Consider the following 26,097-nt stretch of genomic DNA (forward strand, 5'->3'; position numbering starts at 1 on the left):
CAGAACTGGGCGAGGAGGAGGAGGGAAATTCCTTTTCCGGTGGCAACATGGCGAAGGCCCGCGTGGTGCCCAGCGACTTGTTCCCGTTAGTGTTCTCGTTCCTGAGGGAAAATCGCTTCGACGAGGCGGCGCGCGCTTTCCGAAAGGCGACTGGCGTGGTGAGGCAACGGCCGGGTGGGCTCGCGGGCGGAGGAGGGGGCGGCGGGGCGAGGAGAAGGACGCCGGTTGCGGTGCCTCACGGGTGCCTTTGTCCGATCCAACCTTCCCCGGGCATGCGAGTTGGACTGCACCTTCTGTTTTGATGGGCTTTGTAGTCTAGCTCATCCCAGAGAGAGCGCGTCCGTTTGGCCTCTCTCCTGCAGCGTTAGAGCCCCGCTTAAAATGAGCGAACTGGGCCTGTGTGGCTTTTCAGGGGTACCGGGCGGGGGTTGGTGGTGGTGGGGGCGGCTGGGTTTCTAAACGGAGAGGGGAGGCCTGGTGGAGGAAGGCAAGGAGGGGAGCCCTGGGGAGAAAAGGGGGCGCTGGATGAAAGCCGCAAGTGGGGCGCTAGCCAGAACGCAGTCGGGCTGGCAGGGAGGATGTTGGTGCCATTTCTGTGAGACACCGGCGGGAATGGGAGCTGGAAGTAGTGCCGTAAGAAGAGGAGTTAAGCTTTTATAAACCAGGAAGGAATGGTCATCAGAAAGGTCCTAACCACAGTTGCCTTGCATGACGACCTTTAGGAGGGAGGTGGCACAAGGTGGAAAGCTCTTTCATCTGAGGAGGAGTAGATTTTAGGCAGAGTTGGAGCACACGGATTACTATGTAGGTTGGAGAGATGAGAATTTGCATAAGGTTAGTGAGGTTCCTAAAAGGGAACATGTTGGCAGCAACAGTTGGTTACAGTGCGTGGCAAAAAGAGGGTGTACTTTTGAATTCGGTGTTCATGCTGTGTCTGATAGGTTTGTTACCTCGTTCTATATAAAATGCACCTCTCATGCTCCATTTATTTACTTATTTATTATTCATTCATTCAACTATTCAACTTCTATACCACCCATATGGCTACAGAGACCACTCTGGGTGATACAGAAGTTTGAATACACAGACACATGCATGCACGCACACAGATACACGGAGAATGAGAGGTAAATTTTTATATATATGCAGCAAGCCAGAGCTGTGGCAGTTCTACATAATATGCCTGAACCATAGTGTAACATTATTTTCATTTTTCTTCTGTAGTATTGTATGCTTTTTACCTGAAGGCTTGTGAAGTTATATTCAATAAACGGACAGGTTAATGGGGCTTTAACACTAAAAATGTACTTTAAAAGAAGAATTAAGGAGAAATCTTTTGTTCTAATTCTTATATTATGCTGCTAGACAACCTTTCTGCCTCAGGTAAAACAAGTTGGTTTACTTTTTGTTGTTGAGGTTGCTCTATATTCTGTTAGTTAAATCATCAGAGAGAGAAAAGGGTCTGTATTAGCCATTTAGTTGAATAGTTATAAACAGCTTACAATAGTATCTCACCAAATACCTGAAATTATGTTATAACTGCATACCTGGTGGCTACCTTTTGACAAAGCCGTTGCATAACTAGTTGCCCATAACCTGTGAGATTCAGTCACTGTCAAAGCTGTCTTCCAGAAAATGCCATCTTACTGTTTTCTGCATTTTGTATTGGATTTGCCTTTTAGACAGAACAGGATTCCAATGCTGCTTCTCTCCTTGATGTCTTCAACTGCTGGCTCAAGTAAGTAGTGAAAGTTATTCAGGAAAATTGCCTATTTTGATTCCAATTTTGTTTAATTGCTTACTTGATATTTTAATAGGTATACAGTTGCTGGAAGAAAGGTGTTAAATGTGTAGCAGAGATACATATTTAATGAGACGCATGTGGGAGTAATTCCAGTTATTTAAACTCTGAGTACTTAACTGTAACAGGCTCTTCATAGCTCTGAACAAGGCACTGCACACATCCAGTAGGATCTGTAAAACCCTTTTTTCTGGTAAATTGTTGCTTCTCTTAAAATCTCTAAATCCATTATCTCTGTAGAAAGAGATACCATGGAAAACCTAGTGAGTAAATCAACTTTTAGAATTGGTACAAGGATAAGTTCAAATAGGAAATTACTTACTAATTTTCATTCACCTTCTCTTGATTTAATAAACAATATCACCAATAGCTTAATAAAGAATAGTGGCCCTCATATTTCTTCACAGATCACCTGAAGCGAAAAAGCGGCAGGCTGTTCTCAATGGTCCTCCTGCAAAGAAGGCAAAGAAAGAATCTTCATCCAGTTCTGACAGCTCTAGTGAAGATGAGAAGCCCCTAGCCAGAAAACAAGGTGAGGTTTGCTAGTTTGTTTTGGCTTAGATCAGAGTATTCATGCTTTTGAAGGGTTACTTCAGTGCTGCTTATGTATTCTCAAGGACAGTTTATGGTCACACTCCGATCCTAGGAACTTAGGAAAAGCCCTGAAACACACAAGGAATCCATACATACTGTTTTTTCACAGAAGCCCACCAGAAACCTTCAGGAAGCCTGAAAATAGTGCCTGCAGACAACAGCTTTTCCCACTTTCTTGTGTTCAGTGTTTGTTCTTTTGACAGATGGGTGAATCTGCTAATTTATGCAATGTCCTTATTACCTCCTTTTGACTGCTTATTAAACCATTGATAAGATAATTGTGTCTGTGCCATTTATGTTTCTTCTCAGCAGCATCTCAATTCTTCCTAATCCTGTGTGTCCTATCTGTCTGCTGAAAAGATAGTCTATGCGTTTGCTGAAGTGCTTGCAGTCTGTGAGAGTTCTTGACAAATAAAATGTTATTCTTTAAGATACCAGGGGACTCTTCATTGTTTTGGTTAAATATAGGTATCTGCAGGTTCCTTTTGTTGAAATATCAGTTCTTTCAAACTGCAAGAATCATTTTTTTATTTAGATTATTTAGATTGTTTAGAAAATAATTTATTTTTATCCACTCTGCTGCCTAAACATTACTGTGCAGTCTATGTGTGGCCTAAAAGGTAAAAAAAAAAAAACCCAGCTTTTCCAAAATTTCTTTGCCTAGTTACCCGCAGACAATTCTGCACTTGAGTGCAAAATGGAGCAATTCTGGTTGAAAGTGACAATCTCTTTGATTGTTGTTGTTGTTTAGTCATTAAGTCGTGTCTGACTCTTCATGACCTCATGGACCAGAGCACACCAGGCCCTCCTGTCTTCCACGGAGTTTGGTCAAATTCATGTTCGTAGCTTCGATTATACCGTCCAACTATCTCGTCCTCTGTCGTCCCCCTTGCCTTCACACTTTCCCAACATCAGAGTCTTTTCCAGAGAGTATTTTCTTCTCATGAGATGGCCAAAGTATTGGAGTCTCAGCTTCAGGATCTGTCCTTCCAGTGAGCACTCAGGGTTGATTTCCTTCAGAATGGATAGGTTTGATCTCCTTGCAGTCCATGGGACTCTCAAGAGTCTCCTCCAGCACCACAGTTCAAAAGCATCAATTCTTCGGTGGTCAGCCCTCTGTATGGTCCAGCTCTCATTTCCATACCTCACTACATAAATCTCTTTGATATGCTTTACTTTTACTATTTACTGTTGCTTGTATTTTCTTAGCAGGACTATAGCGTCTTTGCAGTTCTGGTAGTAGTCCTGTGCTCCTTGTAGCATGTACAATGAATAGCCAAGTGCAAATAGAAGTTATTGAGTGGATTTAATTAGTGAATTATAAGGGTAATGTGTGTACACCTTAAGTGTTAATTGTAATCCTATATCAAAATGGTTGGCAGTCCACAGTCAAATAGTAAGTGGGTTGTCAGTTATTGAAGTGCACTTCCCTAACATTACAAATTCTCCCAGAATTTAGTTGAGAGAAAACAATTAAATGCTTAACATGTGCTCATCAGACCTCCACTTGAGAAGTGGAGGCATGGCTCTCGTTAATATCAGCTGGCACAAAGTGGATACAATAGTACATTAATGGAGTGTGGTTGGTAGCTTTTTATTTCTTCATACTATTATATGTGTTAATTGCCTCCTTGAGAAAATCTGTGGCAAATTTTTGAAACGCTTTACTTCAGTAATACCCTGTTTTCCCGAAAATAAGACCAAACTTGAAAATAAGCCCTAGTATGATTTTTAGGATGCTCGTAATATAAGTCTTACTCCAAAAATAAGCCCCAGTTAAGTGAAACCCTGCCCTCCACCATTGTGTAACAACCAGAAGAAGATGACATGTCTGTTTTTGAATAAATATAGATTGTTGAACATGAAAAAATAAAAAATCTGAAAATAAGCCCTAATGCATTTTTGGGGCAAAAATTAATATAAGACCCTGTCTTATTTTGGGGGAAACACGGTACTAACACTGACACATTCAGGTCATATTCTGTGAACACTGATTTATTTTCAGGACTGAACTAATATGATGAATGGAGAAGAATGGATTTCTTAGGCTTGCTCTTTATTCCTTTGCAGTATTAGTTTTTCTTAAATGCTGCCTATTGCTAAGATGCAGAAACTAATGTTTTATTCTTAGTTGTCTTAATTATTTGCTTCCTTCCCCCCCCCCATCTAGCTGGTAAAGTGGCCACTGTAATAAAAGTGCCAGTAAAGACAGCTCCTGGCAGTGCAGTGAGCAGCAGTGATGACTCCAGTGACTCTTCAGACTCTGAGCAAGAAAAGAAGAAGCCAACAAAGGTTAGTAAATAGTCAATTTTACATGTCTGGTTACATAGAGATAGTCTGAAATCTACAAAATATTGAAGAGCTTCTTGAGCGGCCATGACAGGTGGCTAGCAATGTATTTCATTCTGCTGGCTCACGTTTGATGGTCTCTTAAGATGACATGAACACATTGAAAAGGGCTTCCATAGTGGACCATCTGCCCCTGTTCCATGCCTAAGGGTGCAAGGTGTAATTGAGCCCCCAAATGCTTTCATTCTGATGGGTGGAAAATGCAGCTTAGGCTCTATCTGTCATGGAGAATGAGGAGAGCAGGGCCCAGGATTCCAGAGTGAGATGGAGGAAGAGATGACAAAGAAGGCAGGGGAGGAATTAACCCCTTGAAGGAGGTGGGGGGAAAGAGGAAGAACCCTCAGGGCAGGGGGAAGGAGGGAAAGGAGGTTTGGATATAGGGACCATAAGAGGACACCTGGAAGAGGTAGACCGACAGACAGGAGAGGAGGATGCAGGCATGAGGGAGGACCTGTCTGATTGGGAAGAAGGGGTCTGGGATAAATTGCAAGAGCAGCTGGAGGGGACTTACAACATAGAGCCCCCTCCCCGAGTCAAAAAGCAAGTGAGATTACATATACAAAGATGACCTTTTGATGTGGGTTCTGGCCCAGCTGAGAGTACAAAAAGGAGAAAGAGAAAGACCTGGGTCATGGGCTTGGGAACCAGCCCTGGCATGACTTTGATGTTGGAGAAGGGAACGGGGAAGAGAGTGCCAATGACTTCCTCAGTAGCAGAGGTAGCAGGCCCAGACTCAGAGCCAGGCAGTGACGAGCTCTGCAGCTTGCCTTTATTACAGGCCTACCAGCTCACTCCTCAGGGCCTCCAATTTTGGCTCCTTGTGATAGTTGCCATTAAGAAATGCTAGAAACCTTCCTACTTCAGTGTCATTAATTGCAGGTGTGGAGTGGACAGAGACAGTGAGGGGAGCTAGTGTCACCGAATAGCCCCTTGGCTGGTTCCTTGTGGAGGTTCAAGGAACTTGCCAATTACCAAGTTTAAGTTCCCCCCATGTGTTAATAAGCTCCTTTCTGTTTAAACTTCAGTGTGTTGAGTCTGTGGATCTTGGAATGGAGGAGGGGCCACCCCTTGACCTTGGTTGGATAGGTGGGCTTACACTGTGCCTTTTTATGCTTTTTACATTTGTAATTTGGCTCTTATAAGGAACTCCTGTCCTTTACCCAAAACTTAAACACAACGGTAAATAATTTTGGCTGTTGAGGTGAGATAAAGACCAGAAGATGGAATGTAAAAAATAAAAGGTTGTAGTCACTTGGGAAAGGCTTTGCTAACAGGATATATTTAAAGGAGACAAGGGGAAACCATGCCATTGTTAAGATACAAATGGTTGATGGCCAGTACACATCAGCTTAGCTGCCTTGGGTTCTTTTAAAAAGAAAGATGGATAAATATATTTTAAATGAATACATTGTTAAAATGCCAGGTTTTCTTTGGTGGATGTTTGATGGTAGATTTAAAACTGTGCTTAAGGAAGTCTTGCTATTTGTCACTGAGAAGATTAGTAATGGTGGATAAGCTTTCTGTCAAAGGCAGTTTGCCTACCATTTCCTCTGCAAATGAAGAGGAGCATACGAAGGCAATGTATTCTAGGTTCCACTCTCAATTCAAGTGCACCAGTGGTAGGTTCCAACAGATGTGGTCAGCACATGCTGTGAATTAGGCATACAAGGCTAGATCTGAACATGTTCTGCTAGGGTTAGGTTTTACCTTGGTCACAAATGTAATCAACCTTACTAATGCTTCTAGTTATATGACTTGTGTTGTTTGCTGTGTTTTAGAAGGGACCGGATCTTAAGATAAAGAAGACACCCAATCTAAAAACAAATCCCCAGAAGAAGTCTAGCAGTTCTAGTTCAGATTCAAGTAGCTCAGAAGATGAAGCTCCAAAGAAGCAGCCACCAAAGTCAGTGGGACTTAAAAAAGCAGCAAAACCATCTTCAAAATCAGGTAATTCACCTACTTTTGCCAGACAGAAATGAGAAAGTTGGTGAAAAAAAAAGCTTTTCTTACATGATTTTCTGTCTCTTTTTGAATTCACTGAGATTGATTAAATTTAGAGTTTAATGAAACAAAGTTGACTATTTTTTAAAAATTGTTCTATTAAAGATCAGTCATATTGGTCCCAATATTCCAATATACAAAAACTAACAAAAAACACAAAAGACATTTTTTAAAATAGGACAACACAAATTTCTTTTCCTAGGGCTTCTGCCTGGTCAACATTTGGGAAAGTAACAGAAGTTGTGAATGCTGGGGGGGGGGGTCTATTTGCCTTCGATGTGGCAGTGATCTGTTGGAGGTGATCTACTAGGACAATGGTCCCTAGCCTTTTTGGAACCACGGACTGGTTGTGGGGCAGGCTCGGGGGGGGCGTGTTATGCCACACACCCCCAAGTGCGACACACCCACCATGCGTGCATGTGGGGGGCGGAGATCCGTCTCCGCGGCCCAGTCTTGGAAAGCCCATGGACCGGCACTGACCCACGGAACCCAGGGGTTGAGGATCGCTGTACTAGGAGCTATATGCCAAATATGAGCAAAGACCCAAGCTATTTCTGTTGCTCCTTTGTACAGAATATTCTTTGTTTTTATCATAATTAGCTACAAAAGAAATGAAGATAGTGCCCAAAGTTGCCAATGGCAAGGCAGACAGTAGTAGCAGCAGTGACAGCAGCAGCAGCAGCAGTGAAGATTCTGATGCAGAAAAGAAGGTAGCTGTGAAGGTAAGCAGTAGGTCCTTCTATGAAAATACCATTATATTTGTGTTCTTAGTATTTACTTTGCTTGGAGTTCATTTGTTTTGGATTTACAGACATGGGAATGAAAAGCTACTGTATTTCAGAAGCAGAATGGCTAAAGAAGCAGAAGAATTTATTTTGCACACAAAGGAATGTATGCAGAATAACACACACTCACACTATTCCTTTGTGTGCAGAATAACACATACATACATTACACACAGACAGACAGATAGATATTTTAATGGCCAAAATCCTGTTGCATAATCCTGTTTCCTCTGGAAAGTCAAGTTCTTCCAGTCCAGTGGGTTTTTTGCACACCTGAAACCCCAAGTGGGGACTGGATTTGTTAATTAGTAGCAAGAAGACACTGCAAGTTATGCTACTTGTCTTCTGCAGTCATAAGGAAGCAACGAGATTTTGGCCAATGCAGTGGTGCCTCGCTTGACGACGTTAATCCGTTCCAGTGAAATTGCTGTACAGCGAAATTGTCGTCAAGCGGGAAAAACGCATTGAAAACCGCTCAGTTTGTTCCAATGGGCTAAATACCTAATCGTCCAGCGAAGATCCTCCATAGGGCGGCCATTTTCCGGTGCCTGTCTTGTGAAAAATCCATCCTAAAAACAGCGGGGAGCCATTTTGAGAGCCGCCGATCAGCTGTTTTTAAACCATTGTTAAGCGAAAAATTAGTTCCCGAAGGAGGGAACCGATCATCATAAAGCGATTTTCTCCCTTTAAAACATCGTAGCGATCGCAAAAACCTCGTCAAGTGGATTTGTCATTTAATGAGGTAATCGTTAAGCGAGGGACCACTGTATGTATATTAATTTGCCTATTTGAAGATAATGGTCTTCCCGAGGCAGCTTATGTTATAAATGTTTAGGGGGAGAAAAAGTTCCTTAGGTGAGCAAGTTGTGTTAACCTTACCAAGATATTGAAAATGGCCGAAATTGCAATACTTGATTCAATCAGTTTTCAAAAAGATAGCCCTGTTAGTCTGTTTCACTAACAACCAAAGCAAAAGTATTGTGGCGACTTTAACAAATCCATTTCAGTGTGAGCTTCTGCAAGTTACAGTCCATTATTAATCCATGAAAGCTCACAGTGGAAAGAAATCGTTAGTCTTAAATGCAGTATAATACATGCTATTCTTTTATGTCTAGTTTTGGTTAGATCATTGATTTCATTTAACTTGGCATTTGAGTTGTGCCTAAGCAGATATGTTAAGGTGTAGTTCGCATTTGAAATCATAATTTATTGCTGATCATTTTAATTTGATCTTGATATGTTGTATATTTAAACAAAGTTATGCTTTGGCTGTTGTGGGTAGAGATTCCTATTAAACAATATTTTGTGCCTATCATAACTATATATGGTCAGTAGAATGCTAAATATTTATGTATAAATAAAAGTACTCTGTTTCCCCCCAAAATAAGACCTAACCTGAAATAAGTCCTAGTATGATTTTTCAGGATGCTTGTAATATAAGCCCTACCCCAAAAATAAGCCCTAGTTAAGTGAAACCCCACCCTCTACCATTGTGCAGCAACTGGAAAAAGATGATGTGATTGTATTTGAATAAATGCAGACTGTTCTATATGAAAAAAAAATAAAAAATCCCCTGAAAATAAGCCCTACTGCATTTTTGGAGCAAACAGTAATATAAGACCCTGTCTTATTTTGGGGGAAACACGGTATGTACCAAATATGTAGTGAATTGGTCAGATTTTTTGTAAAGATCCTGAAAACCAGTCAGTAACTTGGTTCTGTGAAGTATACCATACTGATCTCAAGGCTTTCTTTCAGGCAACTGACTGCAGCATAAAACTGTTAGCCTGTAACTTTTTTCTTTTAAAAAAAAAGCTACCATATCTTTCCATTTACAAGATAACCCCAAGTATAAGACGACCCACCCTTTTCTAACACCCAAATTAGAAAATTTGAGGGCAGCGCGCGCACATGCCCCTCCTCCCGCCCTTTCCTGGCTGCCTTTCCCACTTTCTAAGCTCTGCAGACCTTAGGAAATGGGTAATGCAGCCATGAAAGGGCAATGCGCGCACCCCCTTTGGTCCTGGCACCCTTTCATGGTTGCTTCACGATCAAAGGGGTGCAAGTGTGCTGCCCTTTCATGGCTGATTTACTCTGTAGCTTCACAAAAGGCAGGGAAAGCGGCTGCCTGCCCTGTATAAGACGACCATCAATTTTGGTCCAATTATTTAAATAAAAACTCTCACCTTATACACGGAAAAAATATAGTAATTGATCAGAGCTCATCTTCTTTTAAAAGAGCTCAGTCTGCAAATTTGCCCACATAGTGAGGTGTGGATCCCATTTGAAATCAGCATAGAAGGAACAGCAGCTCCTCTGCTGCAGCATGAACATTTTCATTTTATTGAGTAAATACTTAAATATGTATTTTCAGGGTGGCTTAGTAATGCTAGCCTGCTTTAATGATCATAGAGAGTATACCTGTGAAACAGAATGCTTCAAGTATCACTTTGAAGTATTATGGCATGCCTACAACTTTTCTTGCATTGCTGAAGCTTGTTATTCTTTGTGTATACACAGATACATGCACAAAATGTTTCCATCTCTGCACTCACAATAGGTAACTTGACCCACCAAAGTATAAAAGTGGGCTCTGGCTTGAAAAGCTTCTGTAACATTATATCATTGTTCAAGAAGCCATAAAATTGGTTTCTCTTATGGTCTGTATAAGTCTTAAACTCCAGTTCCTGTTAGCCTACGCCAGCCTGGCTAGTGTTGAGGAATGATGATAGTTGTGCTATAGCAACATCTGGAGAGCTACAGGTTCCCCAGCAGTGATCTAAATCCTATGTGGTGGTGTTCCAGAAGACTTCTATGTGGTATGATACTTGTATTTGAGTAATGAATAGCTTGGTACGGAAGGAGTAACTGAAAGATTATTAGCCTTTGGAAACTGCACCCTTATTGAATGTGAGGTGTTGGGACATCGTTTTTCCTGTAATAAGAACCAGGCAAAGAAAGTTCCACAGTCAAAACCTGAAGTTCCTCGACCACCCACGGATAAAGGCAAAACTCTGAAGAAGGACAGCAGCAGCAGCAGTAGTGAGGATTCTTCAGACAGTTCAGAGGATGAAAAGAAACCCTCAAAGCCCAAGAAAGGTGAGTTACTGAAAGATATTTTAGTTTGAGGCCCTGATAGCGACTCTTTTTTCCTTGAAATTGAGGTCTAAAATTTTGTTCTTCAGAAACTTGACTTGTGCTGATGGAAAGCAAATGCTGTTACTTAGTGTGGTACTATAAAAATTACCGTGTTTGCTTGAACATTTCATGGAAGCCTAGTAGCTCAGCTAACAGAACTAATTAATGGGAAGCACCATTTTAGAGAACCTTTTAATGGTAGGTGTTGCAGAAATTCAATCAATGCACAGATTACATATGCTTCTTATTTAATGAAACATAGGTAGAAATTGCTATCACTTGAGGTTTTCTGATGGTGATGGCTTCTTCACATTTGAATGTATTTGAAAAATAACTTAATCCCTTTGCTTATTCTTTATTTTAGACACTAGTTATCCTTTAATAGCTGCCTGCCACTGCAGCGCTCTCTATATACAAACAAAAACCACCTTCTCCAAAAGAATCTTGGTACAGTACTTGAAATAATGCAAGTAAAAGGGAAGAATAGCTGTAGAGTGAAATTGCAAGGACTGTGTTCTACTTTGTGTTGATGCACATAATTCTGATTCAATAAAAGAAGTTGTAACCATTAGGCTATAGAACCTGAGTAGAGCTATTAGTCATAGGAAAGGAATGATTCATAGGGGTTCCGGTAAGGTGAAAACTACTTGATTGTATACCAGGTACACAAATATATATAACTTAAAACATGAAATTTATTAGTTGAATTTCATGATGTAACATTTTGGACATCATGTTTTTATCTTTGATTTTTTTTAAATCCACCATCATCCCCTTTTAAAATCTATGTCATTTATAAAATCCAGAAGCAATTTATTGTGTGCTACATGGATCCCCTTGGCTTCAAGTGTTAAAGGATGTAAAAAATATACAATGGACCCTCTACTTACGGAATTAATGTGTATTGGAACGGTGGCTGCAAGTCGAAAAGTCTGTAGGTCGAATCTCCATTGACCTATAATGCATTGAAAACCGATTAATCCCATAACTGGCAGTTTTTATTCTATTTTTGTTCCATTTTGGCTTTTTTCTGGTCTGTAAGTCGATTCTCCGGCTGTAAGTCGAATCTAAATTTTGCGGCCAGAGAAGTCTGTAACTCGAAAAGTCTGTAAGTCGAGCCATCTGTAAATCGAGGGTCCACTGTATATGGAGATGTATATAATTTCATCTTAGTTTTGTACTTTTTTGTGTAGAAAAGGACAAAACCTGATTATTGATATAATTCAGTTTTACTGACTTGTGTCTTTACAGGGCAATATAGTGCTGTGCCACCCCCTGTCTCCCTAGAGTCAGCAAAAGGCAAACAACAGATTGCTGTAAAAACCTCTAAGAAAAAGATGCAGCAAACTGACAAAAAGGAACAAATGTTCAAGAAGAAAAAAACAAGTACGTATTTGAAAGAATTATACATGATTAACTTGATGTTTATATTTGAAGGATTACTTTTAAGAGATGTACCTTCCCTTAGGGGTAAGCCTGCCAGTTGAAGACCTACTTATTTCTAAAATGTTAAAATGTTCTTTTAAAGGAACTTGAAAATAATGACAACTAAGCAATGCAGTAATTCCCAAAACATGTACTGGGGTGTATTGAGCTATAAGTACATCCCAAGACATAGTAATTTAAAAAATTTCCTCAGCCTAGAACAACTGCCCATAGAGGAAACTGCCTTATAATCTTCATGGTTTGCTGCTCTGACCTTTTTGCTCCTTTCCCATACATCTTCCATTCTCATTTTCACCATCTGCATCGGGTATGATTCTTATTCCTTATGCAGCAACACCTTTAGAAGGTGCAGACTTAGCAGCACAAATACAGAACGGTGGCCTCTAGTGGGCATGCCTCTACTGTCTGAAGGTTGGCAAATAGTGGATTAATGCAGTTGTGACCATCTAGCATTCTTTATATGGGATCTGTGGTTCACTGGAAGTTTTTAAAGATGAATAAAATGCTCATTTCACACGCTAGCAAGGTTATGCTCAAAATCCTACAAGGTAGGCTTCAGTGGTATGTGGACTGAGAACTCCCAGAAGTACAAGCTGTATTTCGAAGGGGCAGAGGAACTAGAGACCAAATTGCTAACATACGCTGGGTTATGGAGAAAGCCAGATGATCCAGAAAAACATCTACTTCTGCTTCATTGACTATGCAAAAGCCTTTGACTGTCTCGACCACAGCAAACTATGGCAAGTTCTTAAAGAAATGGGAGTGCCTGACCACCTTATCTATCTCCTGAGAAACCTATACGTGGGACAGGAAGCAACAGTTAGAACTGGATATGGAACAACTGATTGGTTCAAAATTGGGAAAGGAGTACGGCAAGGCTGTATATTGTCTCCCTGCATATTTAACTTATATGCAGAATACATCATGTGAAAGGCAGGACTGGATGAATCCCATGCCAGAATTAAGATTACCAGAAGAAATATCAATAACCTCAGATATGCAGATGATACCACTCTGATGGCAGAAAGTGAGGAGGAATTAAGGATCCTTGTAATGAGAGTGAAAGAGGAGAGCACTAAAATGGTCTGAAGCTCAACATTAAAAAAACTAAGATCATGGCCACTAGTCCCATCACCTCCTGGCAAATAGAAGGAGAAGATATAGATGCAGTGACAGATTTTACTTTCTTGGGGTCCATGATCACTGCAGGTGGTGACAGCAGCCACGAAATTAAGAGACGCCTGCTTGAAGCAATGACAAACGTTATAGTAGTAGATCTTCAAGGTTGCCAAATTATCGGGAATGAGATTTTTGTAATTCTACTGGATTTGTAGACCCCTAAATGTGACTCATGTAGGAGAAGAAGCCTAAACTGGAAGGCTTTGAGGCTTAACTAGGTCTAACTTCACCTGGCTTCTTGTTCAAAAAGAAAGCTTCCAGCTAGCACCAGCCCAGAAATAGGAACCTTGGATGGAGCTAGGCCTAGCTAAGCCTCAAAAGCTTCCATTGATGGCATTTTATCTCCAGTGAGCCACATCTAAATGTAAAGTATTTGTAAATCAGGGAGGACTCCCAGAAAGTGGAATTGTGGTATCTGTAGTCCAAGAAATAAAAAAAAACCCTGTCTCTATATTAGCAAGACTGTGTTCTTCAGGAAGGGGTTCACTCAGTGGCTGAAATCTTGTGCAAAAATATACATTGTTAGTTTTGGAAGCAAATTGCTGTGAAATAAGAAATCTCTGCAAACAGCTGTTGTATACAGAGTTATGTTATAATTTCATTGGGGCCTCAGTTTTATACTTTGGTCAGTGTTGTACTGAACAGATAAGGTCTAGAGATACCTTAAGATGCAATAATTTCCCTCTAAATAGTTAAGCTGTTTGTGTAACTGTGTGGCAGGACTTAAGCCAGTGTATCAGACAAAGCATACAACACCTGAGTATAAAACAAAAGGGTTGCATTTTAAAAAATGTACAAATTGCTGTTTTCATGTAATTCACATCAGTCTTTCCCAGATGAAGTGCCATCATGGTTTATTTTTCTAGTTCAGCTACATTGGGTGGGTGGGTGATTGTCTCTTCTTCAGACATGAATGCAAATGTAAAATTGCTGTCAACTGAGCATAGAGCAGAGAAAAGGTGTGGTCCAGGATATTTGTGACTTTACTAAAACTATACAGTCATTTTGAAGAGAAGATTGAGGAACTCTGAAGGGTAAAAATCCAAAGATTAAATAGAAAAGTCACCTGCAACTTCCCCCCTTAAATAAAATAAGACAGGAAGAGAACCTGCTAATATAGACCCCCTTAAATATAATAAGACAGCCACCCCGAGTAGACATGGTCTAGAGGGGCGGGATATAAATTTAATAAATAAAATAAATAATAAATAAATCACTACAGCGAAACACTCCAAACCCTGTATTTTGAATGGATACAGGAAGATTCTGTCAGTAACGTGAAATGCTGCTGAGATGTCAATATTCACAGTCTCATCTGCGTCTCCCATATAGATCATTCACCATAGCAGTTTAAAACAATTACCGTATTTTTCGCTCCATAAGACGCACCTTTCCATAAGACGCACCAATTTTTTAGGAGAAGAAAACAGGAAAATATAATCTGTTTTCTTCGCTCCATAAGACGCACAGACTTTCCACCCCCCCCCTGTTTTGTGGGGGAAAAGTGCGTCTTATGGTGCGAAAAATACGGTAGCTTGTCACATGTAATTAATAAAATATATATACCTCTGGCTGCAGATGTTGCTGAAGAGTAAAACTGAATTGAGAAGTATGCCTAGACCACTGGTTCTTAACCTTGGGTTACTCAGGAGTTTTGGACTGCAACTCCCAGAAGCCTTCACCACCAACTGTGCTGGCTGGGGTTTCTGGGAGTTGCAGTTCAAAAACATCCGAGTAACAAAGGTTAAGAACCACTGGCCTAGACTATAAATCTTATTGTTTCAAGAAAATAAGAGAGCCCATCCACAGGAAAAATCTTTTTTTTCAGGATTGTGTAGGAGAGTTCATCACTTTAGCTGGATGAGCTTATTCAGTCTTGATTCATTTACATATTTTTCCATATGTTGGGTAATCTGATAAACTGATATGCTCAGGGGGGAAAGCTGGCTTAGAATTAACTAGATATCTGGTTTGTATGTAAATTGAGTCATGTGTTAAGTCCTTAGTGCCTTCTAAGCTAAAGTGCAAAATCTGCTGCTTTTCCAGCTTGGAGGTAGATTTATTGCCCTTGCATTCATGTGTATATGTGAAACTCCCTGACTCCTGCTTAGTAGTGATTGTAAAACTGGAGACTGTTTGCTAGCTTTGAACTGTCACGGTGTCTTGGAGAAAAGCATATAAAGAAAGCATTTCATGTTTTCTATAGCTGAAGAACCAGTAGCTAAAAAGACACCTACCCCCAAATCTGCTCCTGTTCCTACCCAAAAAGGAGAGACTAGCTCAGAGAGTGATTCAGGTGAGTGTCTTGGATACAAATGTCTCTGGATCCATGGGTGTTGCAGCCTTTTATTGATGGGAGAGTTTGTCTCAGGTAGCATGGCAGTAATGAGAAAGACTATTTTTAATATGCTCTCAATATATCCAGTTAATTCAGAATTACATGGTAAAAGGGAATACTTTGCATGCTACTGAATATTGTAGTTGGATGTTCTAGAGTGGTGGTCCCCAACCTTGAGCCTCCAGATATTCTTGGACTTTAACTTCCAGAAATCCTGGCCAGCAGAAGTACTGGTGAAGGGTTCTGGGAGTTGTAGTCCAAGAACATCTGGAGGCCCAAGTTTGGGGACCACTGCTCTAGAGAGTTGAGTGGGAGTTTCTTTTGGGTATCCATTACTAAGAGTAATCTGCTTTCCATGGAAATTGCAAGAGGATTTTAAACTTAGAATACCTCTGAATTCAGAATGTTGTTGTGCCACTAATGCTAGGCCAGAATCAGGATCTGAGGGCCCATCACACCTATTTTGGACTCCCTGACATAGTTGTGCCTGTGAATTTTCACTGGCAAAGGAATCATGCCAGCATAGGAGAGGCTTAGGTAGTATTTTGACGCTTGCCAACTGATACATCTGGAGTATAGAAGTAGTCCTTACGCTATCTGAACTAGTTTTTGTTAGTTTATTTAAGGAATATATATAGCCTTGGAAAGAGTACTTCAGCACTTCCTATCCTGATGTTCTTTTCCAGATTTTTTAAAGATCTACAGTGGCATGCTTAATGCTGTGCCCCTAAGGCATGTGCTTGAAGCAAAGGCATAAGTATAGAACATAAAATAGCAATCTAAACAGCTTGTTCTTTTCTGACTCCCTTGCTTGGGTCCGGAAAAGTAGAGGCCTGTAACATGTGTAACCTGACATGCCATTTCTGAGCCATGTTTACCCACTCTTAAGTGGAAACATAGAAGAGAGATTTTTTTCATTTCATTGTTTCCTCCTGTCAGGAAGAGAAGCATTGGGACCAGTCCCCTGGCTGAAGCACAGTTTTCATAGATTTAAGCACAGTAGGCCTACCTGCACTTTTACACATACATAATTAGTTTTCTCTCTCTGTAGGCCTAAGGATCCTGTTTATGGTAGGACTGTTTTTTATAATAGAGGAAATTAGGGGATGAATGTAGCAACTTGCTAGTCTGCCCAGTTAAACATAGTTGCTGTTTGCTCTAACCATTCTGGTAAGTGGCTAATTAAAGAACTGTTTTAATGATGTCAAGCTATGCATAACACATTGTTTATGTTTTCCTATTTTCTTGGTCATCTTAATATTTTTAACAAAAACAAACCATTAGTAATTCCCACTTTAAGGTTATAGTTATGTGTTATACTGTAGTGATGTTGGTTTGGTTATATGGTCAGAAGGCTGTTGGCACATCCTGCTTTGCAATATAAGCTTAAGAAGAACATATGCTCAAGGACAAATATGCACACACATTAAAAAAAAGTTTCCCCCATAGATTCTAGCTCTGAAGAAGAGAAGAAGGTACCAGTCAAGCTCGCTGCAAAATCTGCTACAACAAAGGGTACTGCCAAACCAGCTCAATTGAAGAAAGACACCAGCTCCTCAGATAGCTCAGGTATTGCTAGTAGCTAGGCGTAAGTACAGTTCTGTGATGATAATTTCCAGTCGCTGTACCAGGAGAAGGAATTAATCAGTATCTTTGACTGTTTGCTGTTAGTACTAAAAGTTCTGAATTAAAAGGCAGAACTGATGTAAATTTCTCACATTTTATTTAAAAGTAGCTGTTAGATCAGAGTATAAGCAAGGTGTCTATGTAATGCTGTATTATCACTTTTCAGGGACTTGTTTTAGTTGTGTGGATTCTAAGACAGACATACTGGGACACAAATAGGGAGACAGTGTAAATTAAGCAAAAATGTTTAAAGGTAGGTCAGTTTTCTTTCGGCGGAAACTCCTTATAGTATGCTGAAAAAGAATTTTAGAGTGGTCATCAGTATTTTTGTTTCTGGATTGTGACTGTTATGCCCTTGCAGTGTTTGATAACTGAATACCTGTTTTGAGGTAAAATCCTCCTACAGCAGTTTACACCTAATGAAAAATACAGAACATGTAAGTAAAGCCAAAAACAACAACAATTAATTAAATAATTCAAATACGAAGTAGGATATAAGCGTTAAAAGAGTAGCTACAGAGAAAATCTGAATTAGAAGCATAATATATTAAAATTAAATACATACCGGAATAGACAAGTCTCTAAAAACTTCTGTAAGGTCCTAAAATTACGAGGTATTCCAGTGGGTCATTTAGGGAAACTGATCAACAAGATGTGCTCATTCTATTTGTGAGATCTAGGGGGTAATATCCTAACAGGTAGGCATTTTACAGGGCAAGAAGGACATCCTTGTAATGTTTGTCCCTCCCAATCGCTTCAATGAGGAGAAGCTGATAACCAATCTTTATTAAGCTGCTGGCTCCCTCTGGTGGTGAGGACAACCCAGAACTTCAGTCAAGTTCCTGTCTCCACCTTGATAGGAAACTTGTTCTTCATCTCCTCACTTCTGTCCTTTGCTTACTGAGAAATTGTTTTTGCAAGTGTATGTACTAAAACATCAGCAAGTTCCATTGATGCAGTTAGGAAAATATAGTTCAGGGTTAGGGAGGAAATGATTCACATGAACAACATGACAGTCGAAGTGTATATCAGTAACAAGCAAGGGATGAGGTCATGTTCCCTGATGACAGAGGTGGCCTCCCTTCTCACATGGGTTGGTGTCTCACCTTTGTTCCCTGGAGACAGAGCTCATAAAGGTGACTGAACACCAGGGCAGATTGGCTGAACTGGCAAGACATAGATTCTCCAGAGTAAACCTGGCAAGAATGACCTTGACCAGGTCAGCCCACTAAAAGACCTATTTGCATTTCCAGTGAAACACAAGATGAGCAGAGCAGATACTCCTCTGAGTACTGGTCAGTGGGAGTAGAGGGCATGGGTGCCTTCACAGTCCCCTGGCCTCAGGATCTGTTGAATGCCTTTTCCTTCCATAGGGATAGGGAAGGTGTTCCAAAGGGTAAAGGCAGAAGGTCATACTAGCATCTTTTTGGAAGAGCGTAGTTTCCCACCCAGCTAGAGGTAAGTGTAAGCAAGTTAAAGCCCTCAGTCACCAGGAACCTTCTCAATCAAGGCAGTTTGCCATGTTGGCCTGAAATAGTTGCAGCTTCTCATTTGGTTGTTGAACAGAAATTCATCCTGAACCAAGGGGTTCTAGGAACATATTCTCAAGTATGTTAGCATCCAGCAGGGAATCATACATACAGTACATACATACATTATTGTTACAGCATCAAGCCATATACTTAAAACAAAATTAAATGCAGAGCTTCAAGTACTGACATATACTGCAAAAAGCCAAATCAAATAAGCAAAAAGCAATAAAGCTGCAAGTATAACAATGTAAGACCAATGTCTAAGTTTGGCTATCCTGGCTACTATGGCATGCCACCCAAAATTTTGCTACCAGTTCTGTAGTAGTCCGGTTTTGATCAATTAACAATTGGTTACAGTAGTCCGAGTCTGATTGGCTGGTCATGTCTTTTAAGAGAGGTGTAATATATTTTCCTCGAATCTTGTTGTGCCTGTTACATCTGAGCATCATATGCTCAATGGATTCTATCTCACCAGATCCACAAGGGCACAATCTCTGTTCCCTCAAGATCTTCTTAAATCTGCCTTCCAACACCACTGAGGGAAAGGCCTCACATCTAGCCAGAGTAAAAGCTTTCCTAAACTTATGTCTCAAGCTGTGATAAATAGGCCATGGGGAGCAAGCAATATTTGTGCGTGTCTATCACTCTAAAGTTGGGGCATCTACTAACATCTACCTGCCTTTCCATGTCCATTATTCTCTGTTTAAGGGCTGATTTTGCTTCATGCCATTGCATACTCAGTGTTGCTTGTGGAGAGAAGCCCATAACAGCAGGGAATCTCATCCATAGAATTTCCATGGCGGGTGCAATACAAAGGGTTGATAGGTGTAGAAAGCCTCTATTTCAGATATTTTGGATTTTCTGTAGAAAGCAATGGACAAGGGTCTTTCTGCAAATACTTTAGTGGCTCTAGTGGCAGTATTACCTCCATTAAAATGGCAGTTCATTATACATGGATCAGGACATTATGAAGATTCTTTGAGGTATATCTCTAAAAGCTCCCCCTATCCTTAGGTTTCCCTCCTGGAGACTTATTGTCAACAAAGCCCTTATTGTGGCACTTTTGGAACTCCTCCTGAAGATGTCTTTAAAGCATTTATCGTGGAAGGTTCTGTTCCTGACCACAGTTACCTCTGCTAGGAGGGATTCCAAACTTGATCCTCTTTCAGCCAGGCCAGAGCTATATAATTAAAACAAGAGTCAGTGGTTATTCTAGTTGGATGTTTCACATGTCCCAGAGGTCAATTCAACCTTCCTTCAGGCTTAGGTTTATCCCACCTACCTTCTGTCCAAAGCCACACACACGCTTTAGAAAAGGAATGGCACACCTTAGATATGTGGAGGGTTATGAAGATTTACTTGAAAAGAGCTTTTAGATGCTCTGATTCTCTGTTGATTTCATTTCAACTTAAAAACATGGGAAAGAAAGGGTTTAAAACTCTAACTAGATGAGGTGGATTAAGGCTTGCATAGCCATCTGCTATACAACCTCTGGCAAAACAATCTCAGATAGCATAACCACAAATTCTACTGGAAGTGCAGCCACCTTGATAGCCTACAATACTCAAGTCCCTCTCCTGGACATTTGCAAGGCAGCTACTTAGAGGGCACAGCCTTTGTTTACAAGGCACTATGGGCTGGGCCATTTTGAATTTGTGGAGGCACTTTTTCAGGCCAGGTCCTTCAACAAGTGGTTCCCCAGTAGGGGATCATTAACTACAGATAGAAATCTTGACCAACAGCATCTGAGATCTACCTGGGGACTCTTGAATTTAGGAAGTTCTATTCAAAGGATGTCCTTTTGCCTCATAGGAAAAAGTAACTTGGGCACTTTATTGCAGACCTTTACATAGGGAGGAAGGAGATTCTTCTCCACCTAGGTTGCTTGGTACCAGACGTTGGAGTTTGGTGGCATATTTAGGTCTTATGGGGAAGCACTGGGTAACTATCCTCTTGGCCCAGCATTCTCTGTTCTTCTGTTATCTGTTTTGTGTCATGCTTATTTATTGTCAAGAGGAGCCTTTGAAATAGGCCTGAAGTTCCAGCTTGTCCTCACCATTACAGGGAACTATCAGCTCAATAAAGATCAGGGTGAGTGGGAGGGACAACTCACTGTAAGGGTGTCCTTCCTCTGTATAAAATAAGTGTCTTGCAGTAAGTGTTTCATTACTTTCCCACTGAATCCCTCTCTTGGAATACTGGATTTCTTTCTCATGTTCTCCAGATATTCAGAATGTTGAGGTTCTGATGTATCACTTCATATGTATACTGTCTTCTCCAGGCTAAATCTAAACTGTGACAACAGTGTAGACAGGCTGTCTCTGGTGTTATAGACTGTTCTTGTCAATTATATTGTAAACTCTATTTCCACCCCCCACCCCCAAGATTCTGATAGCTCTGAGAATGAGGCTCCTGTGAAGTCTGCAAAAAGACAAGATACAAAAATAGTGAAAAAGACTCCTGGGGTAGCGACGGCAAAGAAAACAGATAGCAGCACTGTGAATAACAAAACTCCTAAAAAAATCTGTACCACAAAGACGGCTAAACCAGCCAAGTCCAGTAACCTTGCCTCTAAATCAAGCAGTTCAGACTCAAGTAGCTCAAGCAGTGAAGAAGAACAGAGCAAACCTGCCCAGAAGCCAGCTAACAAGGTGGGAGGAGGCAAAAGTGTGCCGGCCAGTAAGCAGGCAGCAGCTGAAAGCAGCAGCTCTTCAGATAGCTCCAGTGATGAAGAGCTTGAAGAGACAGGAGGAGTGAAAAAGAAACTCAAGAAAAGCTGCAGTTCATCTGAGAAAAAGAAACCAAAGACTTCATTGAACTCAACAGGCAAACCGACAGCATCAAAGAATGTAAAAGCTGAAGCAGCTTGTGTTGCAGAGAGCAGCAGTTCTGATGAAGGGACCGTGAATGGAGGTAGGTGACTAGTCCTTGGGGAAGTGTTAAACATAGGGTATCAGCCAGTTCAGACAGTGTACCACAAAAGGTGATGTGCGATCGACTTCCATATGCCTCCATGTCCTGTCCTGCTTGGTAGCTGATTCACCACATCTTGTCCAATGAGCACTTGAACAATGAACACCGAGGAGTGCTCTGTCTTGTATGCAGCTGTTCTAGTCATTGATCAGCTGAGCATTGGATTGGGATAGCAGTGGAATGTTAACACAGTGGGCGGAGATGTTTCCACCATACCCAGAGACCATTATCAGGGTGGGAGAAGAATGCATGTGTGCTTGCATACTGGTGTGCATATAAAATTGGGGGGGAGGGGAAGAGAGGAGAATACTAGGTCCTGTCCTGTTTATCCCCTGTGAGTCCCTTGGGGGCAGGCCCCTACACCTCTAGTACAACTGCAAGAAGTTTAGTAGTTTCTCCTCTTTTTAATGAACACTGACATTCAAAATAGGGTTTAGAAAGCTGTCTTCTGTGCATTGATTATTGTTGAGACTGACCACAGTTTTGGGAATGGGGGTTGAAACCATATTGAGCTGTGGTTAATTTAAAATGGAGGCAAAAGCTTGTAGTATTCTCTTAGATGCTCCAGTAGAGGATGAGAGGGCTCATTCTCATAAAGGCAATCCATGCTATGGTGTTCATTCTAAACTGGCTTATACTTAAGTATGGCTTTTTAAAATTAATACTCTGTGTGTATTTGCTTTTCACAAGTATTTTGCCTACATTTGGACAGTCACAAATGTTCATTAAAGTTGCTTGATACAAAGATCACTGAAAAGCATTTCTTACACTCCCTAGACTGAGATGTGATTGTGTTGTATTCTAACATGTATGGGAATTGTGGCAGGTCCCACCAAGAAGAAACGGAAGAGGGATGGTGATCAGGAGTTGGAGACACCGAGCAATAAGATGAAGCCCAGAACTCCACATACGTTCCCCAAGACAAAGCGGGTGAGTAATGAAAAAGCAGAATCTAGTGATGGACATTTCTGGCAAGAGCTGAAAAAGATTTCATTTCTGAGTTCATCTATGATGATCCTTGTGCTACAGTAAATAAGAGTGGTGTTCTGTCTGAGGTTCTAGTTGCTGGAAACTCTGGAAGCAGTCTCTAGTCCAGGAAGGTTTTTGCTATTTAGGGCAGAGGATGTATGGCCAGGAATCAGATATACTTTGAATTCATGCTTTGCATTGTCACAATGATGGCTGCAGAAAATAACAAAAACACAAATTTTCTTTCAACAGCAGTCTAGTCCTTTCCGCAGAGTAAAAGTAGAAGAGGTGAAAGTAGATGCACGGGTAGCAGACAATTCATTTGATGCTAAGGTAAGAATAGATTTGACCGTACATGAAACAGTCTATACAAAATGTAAGAATTAAGAGGCTATCTAGGAACTGCTTGTCTAAAAGAGACTGTGACTCACAAAAAAGCAAACAAATAAACACCTTTTAGTAGCTGTTTAATATTGTGCTTGACTGCTAATCATTAATGGTCTTTTTTTGTCTCAGAAAGGAGCTGCAGGTGACTGGGGTGAGAAAGCAAATGAAGTCCTAAAATTTACCAAGGGCAAATCCTTCCGGCATGAAAAGACAAAGAAGAAAAGGGGAAGTTACTGTGGTGGCGCTATCTCTACGCAGATAAACTCCATCAAGTTTGAGAGTGACTAAGTTTCAGTTACTTCAACAGAATTTCATGCTTCACCGTTTTGAATGATGAAATGGTGAATATCATTTCTGCAAAGGATTGACTTAACATAGCCACCTCTACTATTAATCTGAGCAGAAAGTTGCCAGTTAAGTTAAATGGCAAAACTTTAAAAATGTGACTTTTAATGGAGATGTATGATTGTTCCTGTGGGATTTTCTGGACATTTCCAGTTATGTATCGTTTTACTTTAATTTTAGGTGGGAGGAGCATAGCTCCTGCAAACCTGATAAAACAATATGTGTTTAGGCTGAACAGTCTTTTCATTTTTCCAACAAATTTAACATTAGATGTACCAACATATCTTCTTTTGCATTTGGCAAAGAATCTAATCTTGCCTGCAATCTAAGGAAGTAATTTTGCGGGTTTTTTGTACAATTTGGAATACTATGGTGGATGCTTTTAAAGTAAAACTATTATTTGCTCTTATGCTTTCTTTTCTCTCTCTCCCAATCTTCTCTTCATTTGGGATAGTTTTTAAACTTCCATGTCATTCAAGAGCTGAGCAACTTGCCTGAATCCAGACAAATCTCTTCTACAACTGAGAATCATTAACCGTCCCAAATGTTGGATCTGTTTTTTTGGGGGTTTGTTTGTTTGTTTGTTTTCTTTTACAATGAGATCTGTAAACATGTGTCACTGTTCTTTCGGTCTCTCCAGAGACCAAGATGATCCGAAAGTGCAAAATACATTGCCTTTTTTGTAACCTTGTATTGATAATCGCATGATACTGTCAAAGGGAAGCAACAGGGCTTGTATAGTCATTCTGCAGACCTCTTGTGTTGCTCATAACAAACTCTATTTTATTTGTATTGTATATAGTTAGAACGAGAAAGAACTCTGTTTTTATGTCTGTTCTGTTTTGAGAGGAGTGTGGTAGCTTCATTTCCTACCCAGGCTCATACCTGTTGAAGATCTACTGTGAGAAGCTTCCAAATCTAGTCATGCAAATCTAGCATAATCTTGCTGCATTTGAGCCTGAAAAAGTAAGCTGTTTCCCTAAGAATCCCTTGCAGCAAGGGAGGCTTAAAGAAAGGGCAGTCTGCTACAGGAAGCTAGTGTGTATGAAAACTGCTACCTTACACGCACATATATATATGAATGTAAGAGACTAAGAGGTAGTTGTGGGGAATTTCACTATTTTTAAATTGGTAGAAACATTAAATCATGTGATTTCCCTATCTGTAGTATAAAGTGGTACAACCCAATAACAGTTTTACTGTTTGTTGAGTTTGCTGTTGAGAAAGTTTTAAAAATTGCCCTTCCTACATAATGCAGAATTTGTCCATAATCTGTATCATTGTCCCAACTGTATGTGGGGTTCAAATAACAAGGTTATGAAGTGTCCCAAAGAGTCTGTCCTATTTACAGCCTTGGTTTGTTCTTGTTATGTATCAAAGTTCCACAGGAAGTACATGGAGCTGTCAAGATTTCATTTTTAAATTGAGAATATTGGAAATTTTATTGCATCTACTACAATAAAAATGTTTTGTAAACGTTCAGATTTTTGTCCAGACTTACTTAAAAGGGTGACTGAAACAAGGCGGGCATAGCTTAGATGCATATATACTAATACTTATACTTTTAAAAACAAAATATATCTTGCATGAACCTACATGAGATGAGGAAGGAAAATGTGAGTTGGGAGCTTACTGATCTCTACTACCCATGGCTGAAAAGGCCTAGCAGTTATTCTCTGCCCCTGCCCTTCTGTAGAATGAGGCACATTGTTCACCCTCAGTTAAATGTTGTTGGGTTGTCTCATTGGGCTATGCATATATGAAGGATTAATTTCCGCTTGGTAGAATGAAGGCTATCCAGGCACTGGCTTCTGAGTCTAGGGTATATTTTCACAGTAATATACTTCTCCATCTCTGTTATATGTATTACGAGCCAAGTGGGAACTGATTTACAGCGATCCTAATTAGGTTTTCAAAGAGAGGTATTTAAGGAGCAGTTTTATCAATGCCATTGCCACCCCCTGTGAGTTTCCGTGGCCAAACAAGAAGTCAAACCCAGGCCTCATGAGTCCCATTCTGTTCCGGTATCCACCACAACACACTGGGTATCCATTTACTTTTCAACCCATATGTTGGCACGCTAGCTTTGGATGGTGAGGCATTCTACTTTATTTTCTTATGTGAAGCCTACCTTAGGTTATGGACTGTTAAGCACCAAATAATTGATGGCAGAGTGGAATGATGGAGGAATTCTCTAGCTTTCTCTTGGCTGTCTGTTTGAAAATGCATGTTGCGACAGAGTATGGATGTGGAACAAAGAGGGGATAAGGAGCCAATTTCCAGTTGTCCACTGCTTCTACAGCCAAGGAACACAGCAGTCTTGAGGTATGTTCTGCACTGAAATTGGGATCCCTTCATTACACATAAATACACAAATACTTGTGTCTGCTGTATCCTTACTGGATGTACTCTCTAGATACCTATCTAAACATGTGTTGTGAGACTACATGTGTAAAGAGATCTTTGAACCTTGGCAGCAGTGCGTCTTGGCAGTTTGGCCCCAGTAAACTGCATGTACATGGAATTACATCCCTAATAGCAAGGAAGTTGAGATCTCAGTTCAGTCTGTCATTCTATACTTCAAACATTAGTACATTGCTACAGCCATTTATCTTCTGCCCCAAGTAAATTCTG

At 40.5% G+C, this 26,097-nt stretch overlaps 1 protein-coding gene across 4 annotated transcripts; it reads left to right on the forward strand.

Annotated features, from left to right (window-relative positions):
- Window positions 1-24,945, forward strand: NOLC1 (nucleolar and coiled-body phosphoprotein 1). Of its 4 annotated transcripts, none has more exons than XR_002300349.3 (15): window positions 1-158; window positions 1,683-1,738; window positions 2,209-2,333; window positions 4,566-4,687; window positions 6,523-6,691; window positions 7,346-7,467; window positions 10,476-10,629; window positions 11,920-12,054; window positions 15,500-15,589; window positions 17,081-17,200; window positions 21,175-21,702; window positions 22,589-22,692; window positions 22,984-23,064; window positions 23,248-23,459; window positions 23,918-24,945. XR_002300349.3 is itself a non-coding variant. In XM_020791181.3 (14 exons), exons 1-14 carry the CDS (start codon window positions 48-50, stop codon window positions 23,404-23,406), a joined length of 2,076 nt encoding a protein of 691 aa, XP_020646840.3. In that variant the 5' UTR covers window positions 1-47; the 3' UTR covers window positions 23,407-24,945. The 4 variants fall into 4 exon arrangements, 2 of the variants coding, with proteins under 2 accessions (XP_020646840.3, XP_020646841.3); XR_013543897.1 differs by having other exon boundaries at window positions 23,252-23,459; XM_020791181.3 differs by having other exon boundaries at window positions 23,248-24,945.
- Window positions 24,946-26,097: the final 1,152 nt, after the last annotated feature.

The sequence above is a fragment of the Pogona vitticeps genome, chromosome 3 (assembly GCF_051106095.1).
Source record: "Pogona vitticeps strain Pit_001003342236 chromosome 3, PviZW2.1, whole genome shotgun sequence".
Taxonomy (NCBI): Eukaryota; Metazoa; Chordata; class Lepidosauria; order Squamata; family Agamidae; genus Pogona; species Pogona vitticeps.

Excerpts from the sequence above, each read along its gene's own strand:
- NOLC1 (XM_020791181.3), top strand. The coding sequence starts at position 48 with ATGGCGAAGGCCCGCGTGGTGCCCAGCGACTTGTTCCCGTTAGTGTTC. Across the intron at positions 4,688-6,522 it reads AAAAGAAGAAGCCAACAAAG|AAGGGACCGGATCTTAAGAT; the intron begins GTTAGTAAATAG and ends GCTGTGTTTTAG. Across the intron at positions 21,703-22,588 it reads TGAAGGGACCGTGAATGGAG|GTCCCACCAAGAAGAAACGG; the intron begins GTAGGTGACTAG and ends GAATTGTGGCAG.